This window comes from Scleropages formosus, chromosome 22 (genome assembly GCF_900964775.1).
Source record: "Scleropages formosus chromosome 22, fSclFor1.1, whole genome shotgun sequence".
Classification (NCBI taxonomy): Eukaryota; Metazoa; Chordata; class Actinopteri; order Osteoglossiformes; family Osteoglossidae; genus Scleropages; species Scleropages formosus.
The window spans coordinates 15,970,156-15,982,910 of NC_041827.1; the positions used below are offsets into that span (position 1 = coordinate 15,970,156).

Sequence of the window (12,755 nt, forward strand, 5' to 3'; positions counted from 1 at the left end):
GAATTCAAGTAATCAGGGACTGAAGTCCATTTTTAAATGAAATTTGTATTTTGACCTGCTAGTTTGAGCAGTAGATGGTACTATTAAATGTATTTCAGTTGGCTAAGTTTTATTGAAACGGGATTTGTTTGTAATACTGTTAAGTACACAACTGATTTTTATAAACTGTGTTCTAAATGATCCCCTGTTGGAAAACATCAGCTTACTGTTTGTCATCTACCTCTTTTTGTATTTGTATGTCAAGCTGCAATAAATGGAGAAGGTCCTAATGTTTTAATTTTACTTTTAGTTGAAAGGTAATTGTAAGTACATTCTTACTAAAGCTTGCTTCTTAACCATTAAATGTATGATTTCTCTTTAGTTTAAGTGCTCCAGTTGTCTGCAGTTAATGATCAAAATTCTGACTGAAAATATGCTGCTTTGAACTGTTGATGACAAGGGACATGCATGCTTTGTCCAAAAACAAATGCAACTGAGATGACACAGGTGTACACATTGGTTTGCTTACTGAATTTTATATCTCTTCATTGTTCCCAGTTTTGCATGTATTTATTTTATACTTTACCAAGGCTGCTTTGTAAACTGTATTCATTAAAGTTATTAAAAATGGGTATCAATAAATTAAAACTTGTAGTTCTAGCAAGTAATGGCAGGTTCTACAGTGCACCAGAACACATTGGTATATTTAAGCATGTTCAAAGGCTCAAAAATTAAGTTGCATCTTGGTTTTAAATCACCGAGACACTGCTGTACCTAGCCCTTGTGCTGTCAAGGTTTACAGTCTCATTGAGAAATATCTGGTACTATACTTGTCAGTTCCCTTAATACAGAGAAAAGAGCAATATGCCACAGTAAAACTGGTACCTCTGTAGACAAAGGTATGGTAAAGGGATGGTCAGGTTCACTTCCCGTCCTATGTTCCTCCTAAGAGCACCACCTGAATACTGTGTCCTTGTCTACTCTAAAGTACATCAGGCATGTGTCAACAGCTGTCTTTTTTGGGGGAAGAGGGGAGAGGGTTGTCCTCCTCGGCGTAGCCACTGCTGTCCGACTGCAGGCTGTCCCCTCGAATAAGCAGGTCTACACACGCAACACACAAGACAGAAAGTATGAGGGCAAAAGCATACTGGGGGAACTTCATGTTAAAACTTACATTCCTAGGTCTGTTTGGACTCAGTTTGAGCGCGTCAGGCTGTTTTTAAGAGCTGTAACTGACACCATTTTACACTTGTTTCCTGTAAGCTGATTTCCTGTGATAGAGGCAGTTTATTTTTCTTGCTGTGGGAAAGCGGTTAAGTGTGAACTGACCAAAGTGCTGATAATGATACCAGCGCATGCCCCATCATCCTCAACCCATACGCTGTCAGCACTTTTAGTGAGCGTTACCCTGAACGATTTGGCCACTGAATATGTCAAACACATCATATGAATGACTTACAACAGTATGTGTTGTAAGGAACTGTATCTCCCTCTACCTTCCATTTCACAAAGGAATGATCTACACTGGCACTTTGTCTTTTGCAAAACTCACCTCTTCATGCCTAGAAAATAAGTGAAGATACAATGATTTTCCAGATTTCATAAAAAAACAAATGTTGGTGAGCTAAAGAGTTCATTTATCAGACTTTTTGAGACTTTCATGTCTGCAGCTATGTCTCTTTTCTCTTAATGTAATGCATAAATTGTAATTTTGCTGAGATGTATGTTGCTTTGGGGAAAAGTGTCTGCTACATGAATAAATGTAAATGAAAGCATCTCCATTTAATCATTTAACTGATGCTTATCTTCAAAGCAACTTACAATGTTAAGCTATCCACAGTTGTTTCCCCATTTACACAGCTGGGTAATTTTACTGGAGCAATTTAGGGTAAGTACCTTGCTCAAGGGTACTACAGCTTTTTTTGGGGGATGGGGGTTGGGTCCAAAGGCAGAAGTTCTAACCACTGCGCTATCAGCTGCCACACAACAAGAAACAAAGACAAGAACTGATGTGCACAGTTTCCTCGGTTATGACCTACCTCTGTGTCGACCCACAGCTGTCAGAAGAGGCAGTGTCTTTAACTGCTTAGACTCTGGTTGTCCAGGGTCCTCCTCCCCTGCACTGGGCACCTGTCAGACAATGGCTACTATTTAATACTGGGACTTCTCTAAGGTATAATAAAATCGTTACCCCATTTCTCTCTTCTATATGTTCAAACAAGTTAAAACCTGGAGCCATTGGCCAAGGCCAGGGCTCATAAGATGGAAACCTGAGAGTGAAGCATTCCATGCAGTGGAGCAATAAATGATCAGAACGTGTGGGGAGTGATTTGTTGAACTGTCAAGATAAGTATAAGCACACCTCTTCTAGCTCAAAGGAGTTGGCCAGCTGGGTGCTCTGCAGCGCTTGTCCGAGTGCTGGTGGCTTTGACGGACTCAGGTAGCTACGGTTGCTCTGCAAGCCCAGAATGGGGCTGGTCTCCATGCCTCTGACCCTGGTGGAGCCTCCAGCTGGGCGTGTGGCACCATCAGAGAGAACATCCTCTTCCCAGCCAGTCACTGTGATGCGGCACAGCGATCTCTGTCTCTCAAAGTCCGGGTGGTGCAGAGAGACGGACGTGGAAAGTCCAGGTCCATCTGGACAAATACCTGTCACAATGTTCTCACTGCCCATGGCTTGTGATTTGTGTGAAAGAGTCTCGATGCTCAAGTCTACGTGGACTGGCTCTTCTCTTAGGCCACAGTGGCGTTGCACAGAAGATGTGGGTCCATTAGATCTGGGATCCTTTTTAGGAGATAGAATGTTGGGGGAAACAGGCCTGTTCACCTGCAAAGCTCTACTGAACGGCATCTGGTTCACACTCTCCGCAATTTGGGGGCAAATAACGTCATGTGTGAATTTTGCTACTCGAGGAAAGCCATTGCTGGGACTGATGCTGCGAGGAGTCTGCTTGGGAAGATCTAAGGGAAATTCTGAAGAGCCCGTCTCAAAGCTGAGGTTTGGGATTGTTAAAGGCTCCAGGTCGGCAGATGTTGATGTGCCTTCTCTGGCTTCTAGCTGAAGGACCTGAGCTTCATGCAGCATCTGAGTGTTGCTTGTGTCCACCTGATCAACTGCTCTCCCAGAGCTCCTACAGTCACTACCCTCAACCTCTTCTTGCTTTACTTTATCCTGTTCACCTCCCCATCCCTCGCATTCCCTGTTCCCACATGTCACTCCCTTTTCAGCCATGCCTGTTTCTGTCACCCCATCACTGATTCCGTCAGCTGTTACCCTGCCTGGCGATGGCTCTGAAGCAGCACATTCAAAGACAGCCTCTGGTAGATCCGGAAGACTGCACTGCCTAAGGAGGGGGGTGTGTGAGGTGACAGAGTCGGGCGAGCGCAGCGAAGGGCCTGTGTACAGGCACATCTTGGAGACTGTGTCCTTCAGACGCTCAACCGGAGACTTGGGCTCGCTACGGATGTGGCTGAAGAAACGAGGCCCAATTTTTGTCTCCACTGGTGACGAGGAGAAGCTCAGATCGGGAGGTGCAAGCTTCTGGAGCGGTGTCCGTGACACATGTGAGTACAGAGAATAGAAGGCATTGGCCATGGCGGTCAGCACCTCCACCTGCCGGAAACGACCTGCACAAGAAAAGAGGTATAAAAGGGGCATTAGAAGGTGTAACGGAGCAATATCCTAGTTAAGCAAATGTAGCTGAAGTTCTTGTACTGCCCCTTTCATGTAGGATATGAGATGGCCGGTGGTGTACCAGGACAAAGACCTAGGGGTTGTTGGTTTGAACCCTACTCCTACAGACACACGATTAGCAAATTACAGTCAGAAGTCAGAATTACAGTTAATCTGAGACCTCCAGATACATTAGACTAGTGGCTGCATGTGTAGAATATTTTTTAAACACATTTACAAAATATATAGAAGATCAGGAGAGAAGTGGATCCAAAAGAGATATGTTTTGAAACCTTTCTTGAAAGTTTTGAGAGATTCACCAGTTCTGACACAATAGAGCCAAAACCGAGAGCTTTGGGCTTTTGATTTTTCTTACTTCTTTCTATTCTTCTTCAAACTATAAATTAATACAGAAATTGAACATTTGTTATTTTAAACTTCTTTTATTTTAAACTTATTTCTTCTTGACCCCATCACTACTGCTAATGATTATGTTATCAAGATCCCCCCAGAGTACACATTCCTGGTCTATAAAGTAATAGCAGGGTATCTGTGGAAGTTTCATTCCACATTTCCACGAAATGAATTATGTAAAATGCTCACCAGCTTGGGAGTAGTAGGGGAGTGAAAAAAAAAAACACATTGTGTGCTGCCCATTTCTTTTTGCTGAACAGGTTTTTCCACATGTGTAGGAGTGTGATATTTGTCTAATTTCAGCCCTGTGGGTGCCTGGTTGACCATTGGTGTGATTGCGCTCACCCAAAGGACCTCCTTGCCTTTGATAGCTACAGGGAGATTTGTAAAGGCGGATAACTGGATGGTTTTTGTGTAATTTCAGTAGCACTATTTTCGCAGCAATAAGGTGTGCTTACTAGCGAGTGAGAGGCCTGGGTCCTCCTGGTGCAGACGTCCCAGCTGGGACTCCAGGAAGAGCCTGAAGTTGATGCCACGCAGCTGGGAGGGGAAGCTGAAGAAGCGGGCAGGGATGCGGGCGGTAACTTGTGGCTCGTCACAGCCGAAGCCCAGCTGATAGAGCGTGTCCTCTGCGTCCTCCACGTACAGTTGTAGAACTTCTGTCACACTGTTACAGCACAGAGGATTTTGGGAGCAACGGGTAGCATGTGCTTATGAAACTGCACTTGTGATTTTAGTTACCAGTTTAAATCATTTAGGTGGGCTACTTGAAAAGTGTCCAGCTACATACATAAATAAGCTGTACAACAGACAATTGAGTCCCTTTAGATGAAACCATTGGACAAGCAGCTAAATAACGACAGTAAAGAGCCTGAAGGAAATGAGTGTGGGGGTTACAGGAGGGCACTGGGCGAAGGCTCTCACCTGGAGGCAGTTCTGCTGGTCATGGAGGAGAGGCCGCTGGAGGCCATGCTATGGCCCAGGTGAGGGAGAGGTACACTGAGCTTCTGACTGGGAGTGCTGCAGGCAGGAGACATGGAGACTTGTGCATGTACAGAAATGACTGTACCTTTTACTGCATTACACAACTCCGGAGTAGAACGCTGTGCAGCAGGGGAGTAGAACGCTAATAAATTACTTAAGATTACTATTAAGGGCTTGCAGTTTAACTTACAAGGGGCTTTGAGCTGCTCTTTTGTCATATAAATATAAATATACAATAAAATATACAAATATACACAGACCCATGAAAAAGACAAAAGAGAAAGGAACATGTAATTTAATGAGACATGTTCTTTTTAAATTGTATGTACATAGCTTAAGCTGCACTGTTTAAATACCACCACAAAAGATAATATTTAAGAATTAGTAAGATACTGTTCAGAAGAGAAATGAGGTATAATTGGTAAAAATGACAGTATAGCTACGCTGCTATCACACCCACAATTCACAAAGTGGTTCAGCAGCGCTGACTGTGGAGATGTCACTGCGACTCACCTGGTGGCCTGGCCCTTGTTGCGTGGCCTGGGCGGGGGAAGAAGCACAGGACAACACCTAGGGCAACATTCACACAGGTAAGGGGGACAGGTAAATGCACTGACACAGGACTTGAGAAAACTTCTCTGCAAAATGAACAAACCAATTCAGACTGGACAGATCAAGAAGTTGAAGTGAGAAGGAAACATTATTTTTACCGTATTTACTACCTTAGATTATGGCTTGTTATTAAATTATCATTGATATCATGAACACCGCAGGGTAACATCATCAAATGTTTTTCACAAGCTGTTCAATATATGATAGTAATAATAATTTTCTTTATATAGCACCTTTCATACAAATTTTAGCTCAAAATGCTTTACAAAAAGAGATAACAAAATTAAAAATCAGTAAGGATAAATTAAAATAGCATTAAATGTTAATTAAAAGGAGAATTTAAAATATATATGTTTTGAGCAACTTTTTAAAGGTGTATGTAGAACCTGCCTCTGTAATGCAATGCAATTTTGTTCCATAATTTCAACACATAATAACATCTGCCTCTCCAGTCATCTTATGTGTACATTTCTAACATTTTTGAAAATTCTATTTCCATCAGTCTATTTTCATCAAAGACTGTTGCTAAACACTTCACTGGAGTGAAACCATAGACACTTTCTTACTCATTTTGTGATCCATCGTCTTGAGCACTCAGTGCCAGAGCTATGTAAGAGAACACACTAATGTTAGTGTGAGAAACAGTCCACTACCCTCTGCTTTCACAGTGTTGATACAAGTGATGCAAACTTATTCATGTTACTTTATAACAGCAGAAAGAAAAATGTACAGACAAGGCTAATATTTCAGGGCTGTTACTTGTCATTAACATAACTTAAGTATACACACACACACACACACACACACACATTTTCAGAACCGCTCGTCCTAGACAGGGTCATGGGGAACCGGAGCCTAACCTGGCAACACAGGGCGTAAGGCCAGATGGGGAAGGGGACACACCCAGGACAGGACGCCAATCCGCCGCAAGGCGCCGCAAGCGGGATTCGAACCCCAGACCCACTGGAGAGCAGGACTGTGGTCCAACCCACTGCGCCACCGCACCCCCTACAACTCAAGTATACTTTGCAAGAATTACTTTCTTAAGTCTACCCACTTATTGGACCGGGTCCTGCTCTCCAGTGGTCTGGGGTTTGAGTCCTGCTTGGGGTGCCTTGCGACGGACTGGCGTCCCGTCCTAGGTGTGTCCCCTCCCCCTCCAGCCTTATGCCCTGTGTTGCCGGGTTAGGCTCTGGCTCCCCGCGACCCCGTATGGGACAAGCGGTTCAGATGATGTATGTGTATGTATGTATGTCTACCCACTTAAGTTGGCCATATAATAAAAATCTGAGATGTGATTAATTTTGGTTGATAACAGATATATACTAACAGATATCAATGAAAAAGGGTAGTTTTTAATTTACTTTTTTAAATATCTTGTGCTATATCATTTTACAATACCAGTAAAAACCTTGTAGCACATGCACACAGTTCACTTTCATGATCTGTAAGGACAAAACTGCACATCGTAACAGAGTTATACAGTTTACATATCATTTAGCAGGCCGTTCACCTACCAGCTACGAACTGTAAAGTCCAGACATGAATCTTCATGTGGGACCCAATTAGACAGGTTTAACCTCAACTGAAGGCTACGTGAGGTGCAACACAGAGTGTGCGCGTGCACACACAAGTCTTTAAATATAATCAGTCCATGCAAAAGGGAGACTGGGATGCAAAAGTATCACTGATCGAATGCGAGCCTTTTATCAGAAACAAAGTTGCTGTTGTGTCTGAGCAGTAGTCACACGTCTTTTTGTAGGCATGGCACAGCAGTTGGGTTTGGAAAAGTGAGGTCTCACAAGAGGCCCAAGAGTACATTTACATTTATTTATTTAGCAGGCGCTTTTGTCCAAAGCAACTTCCAACAAACTCTATGGAGTGTCATCAGCCCAGACACCTTATTCACCACAGTGACTTACACTGCTAGATACACTACTTACATTGGGTCACTCATCCATACATCAGTGGAACACACTCTCTCTGTGTCACTCACACACTAAGGGGGAACCAGAACAGCATGTCTTTGGACTGTGGGAGGAAACCAGAGCACCCAGACACAGGGAGAACATGCAAACTCCTCACAGACTGAGCAGGGATCGAACCCACGCCCTCTTGTACCACACAGCTGCTGTGAGACAGCAGCGCTACTCACTGTGGCACCGTGCCAAGTACGAGCTAGTGGTTGTGATGGAGGGGATTTACACTACTGGAGGGTGTTCACTTTCATAGAAATAACATCTACAACTGAAAGTTTAAGACAGTTTTGCTGTTTTCAGCTTACTGCACATTAGGAGATTGCACACAATACTTATCTGTCCCATTCACAGTGAAATAAACTGAATCATATCCCTTTGGAAAAATGCAACTGTGAGTTACAGAAATTTCAGTTAGAAGTTTCAGAATTAGAACGGATTCATAAAAAACAGACAAGCAGATACGAACAACAATTCAAACGGGAAAAAGAAATGATTCATCCACCTGATGCAGCCCTTCTGATTTTCCTACGATTTCACATCCTGGTTTCCTTTGGTGTGTGTGATGTATGAGAATGAGCACAACTATTTGGTAAGGTCAGCAGGAGAGGAACACAATTTTACCTTCAGCACCAAGACTCAGGTCATCTTCAAAACTGCCACCTGGTCTCAGTAAGGGTTCTGGAACAACAGTGAGATTGCATAACTGATACATTCTGGAATGTTCCATATATAGTACAGTCAAATATGTGTACAAGAAAATATGATATGAAACTCAAAAAACTTGATAAACCTACACTAAAGACAAAAAGTATGTGCTAGAAATTTGAGTTCAAGATGTAGCTACAAAATGTCACTATCGTACTGAAAAAATAAAAAAAAATATTTAAACATTGTATTCAGTTATCTGTGGAGGGTGCGGTGGCATGGCAGGTTTGGCCAGTGGCTGCTGTGTGGTGGGTCTGGGGTTTGAGCCCTGCTTGGGGTGCCTTGCGGCAAACTGGCGTTCCTCCCAGGGTGTGTCCCCTCCCCCCCTTGACCTTGTGCCCTGTGTTGGCGGGTAGGCTTCGGCTCACCGCGACCCCGCTTGGGACAAGTGGTATACTCTTGTATGTATAGTATGCTCTTTAATCATGACCAGTGAAGAAAGGGAGCAAAACATGAAATTTAACAAAGAAGGTGTGGTCACAGTTATGCTTTACCCATTCATTACATGTCAAACTACTTAAAAACTGTTTTCATGCAGAAAAACTCAATGGTCTTTAATCAGTTGCTTTGTCAAACATGACCCTTTCCATTTCATGTTGCAGGTTCAATAAAATATACATAGCAACTTATTCAAGTTCATTTTAGATTTATAGCTTTAACTAAGCTGGACTCCACAGACCATGCAGACCTTTACAGACGCACACAGCTATAGACTGTTGTCAAACCCAAATGTTACCTGGCGTCAGGTGCATTGGGTCCTCTGGACTTGGGTAAGGCCTACAGACAGAGTGGAAATAGTCACTTGGTGGAAGGAAGGTGAGGGAAAGCTGTGAGATGTTTCATAGCACCCTTTTATCCGTTTTTAATAATTGCAGAGGTTATTTCCATGGATAAAATTCAGGCACAGTTCACCACTGGAGAAACACATCTGCTAAATGAATAGATGTAATATTAAAGCAGACATAGGGACATAGACACACAAGGATATCGTTCACTCATTGTCAAAAAAAACGATTAGGGTCAATGTATGGTCACGATGGTCTGAAGAAGCATAGGGTGAAAAACAGGGAACACCCTGGAAGAGATGCCAGTCCATCAAAGGGCAACCATACCTATTCACTCAAACACACACTACAGGAAGTTCAGTCACCAGTCCCTCCGAAACAGGTCTTTGGATTGTGGGAGGAGACCCACACAAGCACAGAGTACACATGCAAACTCCACAGAGATGAGACAAATTCAAACCTACATCTGTATCCAGAGTGCAGGACCTGAGAAGGATCAGTGCTACATGCTGAGCCACCATGAAGGACATCAAATACTGTACATTTATTTTTATGGTAACATGTGCTGCCATTACAAGCATAATAACCATAAACATACTTCTTTCTCCCCCAAAATATTACCTTCACTGAACTCCATAGGCTGGTTTTTCTCCTACAGATTAAGCCTAGTTATAAATAAGATTTTCCATTAAGAGTTTCTGACTAGGTTTAATCAGTCCAAACAGCCCAAAGTGTACTAAAATTGGCTAAATTTGAATAAAAAACACAATATATGTATGCTTTGAAGGACAGTGTAAACCTTATTTTATTACTGATGTCCTTTGAGTGTATAGAAAAATATGTAAATATAGCATGAGTGTCCTATATTTAATATCATGCAAGTTTGAAAAACATATCACTTTTTTCATAAATTTAATTTCTGACTCCATGAAGTTGCTGAATGGTTGTACTGAAAAGGAGCTTTACATCAAAATGTATACATGTCTAGTATATTAAAGAGGCAGTATTTTACCGATCATTCACTCATCATTACATTTTATTGAGAAATAATGACTATGTTTTCAAATCAAGGGAAAAAGGCTAAGTAACCAGCAGAGGAAGTACAACTCTTGACACTTTCCACTTTGGGAACTTTAGTAATGTACGAGTGAACTGTCTAAAAATTAGACACACTTATTACAGCCTCACAAAAACACCAGTCTGAGGTGCAACTGAAAGTTGAGACTGTGAAACTACTCTGCTCCTTTTTCAGTTTCTTTTACCCAGCCAGTGGTAAACGACTATAAAACTACACCATGCTTCAGAAAACCAAGAGAAAGCAGCACTTCCTGTACTGTTCTATAAAAAGACAAAGAAAAGTCATGCGCAAAGGCATGGGTTTTGACGTTGAGATTCGGAAAGAAACGGCCCAGGAGATGTCTCTGAAGAAGATCATGTCTCTCAAAGTCAACGCTGCCGCATGTGGAGTAAGAAGCAAAGCCTGCTGTTGTTTTCACACGATCAGCCACCTGTGCTTTACTGCAGTGATGGCTACGCTGCACGCAGCTCGCCTGTCTCTGACATGGGCAAAGATGTTGCGCTCTCACTCACCCACAGGCCCGGAGCCAGCTCTCAATCTTTCCTTCCGAGCATCCTGTGGAAACAGAAAGACACACATCATGCACTGCAGGGAGACTGTTGAAGACGCACATTTATTGCTTGTTTTGTTTTGGCCTCTTTATTTCGTGATAAACTACCCGCAAGCATTTTCAACACTAAATGCAAGACAGCTGTACAAAACTGAAGTTTGCATAGTTTCTATTTTTCCAACTAATGAAAATTGCAGTCGTGACCTAGCATGGCACCATTACCATGGTGGACAGTGTGTGAAGTGAGGGATCTCTGTGAGCCCTGGGGATCCGGTTCTTCCAGGGGGAGCCAGTGCCGGCTGCCTCGTACCCAGGCCTGGCGGCGGTCTGTTGGGGATGGCGTCTCCATCAAGATAATGGGAGAGCAACTGGAAAGCCAAGAGTGACAGAGAAAAGGTCATCAAGCGATCACCTTTCTTCTGTACTAAGAACCCACAAACCTCTAACCTTGCTGCCACAAATCTTCATGTGTACATTATTCTGTCACCACCTTAGTATCAGATAGGATAAGCAACAGGTAAATTGTCATATGTGAATTATAAATCAGGGTTAAAAAAATCAGCTGAGTAGACTAGCTGTAAAATATTTGTTGTCACTTTACTTTGTCACCTAAGAACAGTTTTTTCCCTCAAACCATCACTCTCATGAACAGTTAACACTCCCCTATAGAATAGATCTCCTGTCAATGCAAGAATATTCCCATCACTTTTGTAATTTCCTTCTTCTTTATTTACATTTTTTGTACTTATACTGCTATTTATACTCTCTTGTTTGTACACTCCATAAATACGTTATTTATTCTGTAAATACTGGAAGCATCAAGAACCACAGCAAATTCCTTGTGTGTGTCAGCACACTGAGTCGGCCAATAAAACTCATTCATTCCCTCTTTTAAAATCAGCAGAATAAAATGATAATTTCTGCTCTACATAACTGAGTACAGCACTAGGACAGGATCTCGAAACTCTTCAAAAGCACAATATTTGTGTAAACAGTAGGGTACACAAGCCTAACTACTAGTCAACTAGTGGGTGTAGTAAAAAAAAAATCATGTATGTTACAATAGAACTCAGTGGTGTTACACGCAAATACTTGCTTGAACACTGGGGACAGATCCTACAGACAGAATGAAAAGTGTGAAATAAATTCTGGGAAATTTTTCCACTATTTCATAGAACAGAGGACTAATATAGTAATAATATAAATGGTTTAACCCATTTCCACTATGTTCAACTGAAAGTTCCCTTCTTCTCATCGCAAAATTTTATACTGAGGTTATTTGTAAGAACACTTGTTTTATTCAAGAATCATAACATCTCGGGGCAACAGAAACGAACGGACTTCGTTCGTGAACGAGTGATGGAGATGATGTTTAAATTACGGGACTCTCTGCGACACCGAAGTTCGTGGTTCGCGTCGGCTGTGTGTGCTCGTCGTGTGCTGCTTTCGCCCTCTCTCACTGACTAACCACCTGCTTTCAGCTCTTCGTGCGCTGTGGAAAATGTGAAGCGATGCCGTCGCACCAACTTCCCACAAACGCACGCTTGGCGTGGCGTTAATTAATGCGGAAAACTTAAAAAAAAAATCTGTCGGTGCGTCCAGTCGTTTTCGTGTAAACTCTCGAGCGACGTTCGTAGGGTCGCGCGAGGCGTACGCACGCACCGTCTCCGACCAGTCCGTCGACTTCACTCACCTGGACTGTCGGCGCGCGCTCGTCTACCACCAGCCCCTCGAGCGGCTCCAGAGCTCCCGGTAAACAAAGAGCGACGCGCTCTTCGGACTCTCCATCGCCGCCGGTCACCTGCGGTCCCCACTCGCCATGCTACATTTACTTCCCTTTCTTCCTATTTAATCACCGTAGGAGGAAAAGCCTAGTGTTCCGAGTCCATTGTCTGTACGCCGGCGCGACCGCGCTCGTGCTCGCTCGTCTTATTGTCCCGATTATATCTGACGCGCGCGGCGAGTAAACGAAAGAAGGACGATGAGGAAGTAAAGG

General features: G+C 43.0%; 1 protein-coding gene across 1 annotated transcript; it reads right to left on the reverse strand.

Annotated features, from left to right (window-relative positions):
* Positions 1-34: 34 nt before the first annotated feature.
* tespa1 (thymocyte expressed, positive selection associated 1) lies at positions 35-12,520 on the reverse strand. The gene is made up of 12 exons (XM_018742337.2): positions 12,453-12,520; positions 10,982-11,127; positions 10,722-10,764; positions 9,083-9,123; positions 8,263-8,319; positions 6,229-6,268; positions 5,564-5,620; positions 4,991-5,086; positions 4,525-4,733; positions 2,342-3,606; positions 2,019-2,109; positions 35-1,080 (listed from the first exon to the last, which is right to left on the reverse strand). The coding sequence occupies exons 2-12, from the start codon at positions 11,106-11,108 to the stop codon at positions 983-985; spliced, it is 2,124 nt and encodes a 707-aa protein (XP_018597853.1). The 5' UTR covers positions 11,109-11,127; positions 12,453-12,520; the 3' UTR covers positions 35-982.
* Between the last annotated feature and the right edge of the window lie 235 nt (positions 12,521-12,755).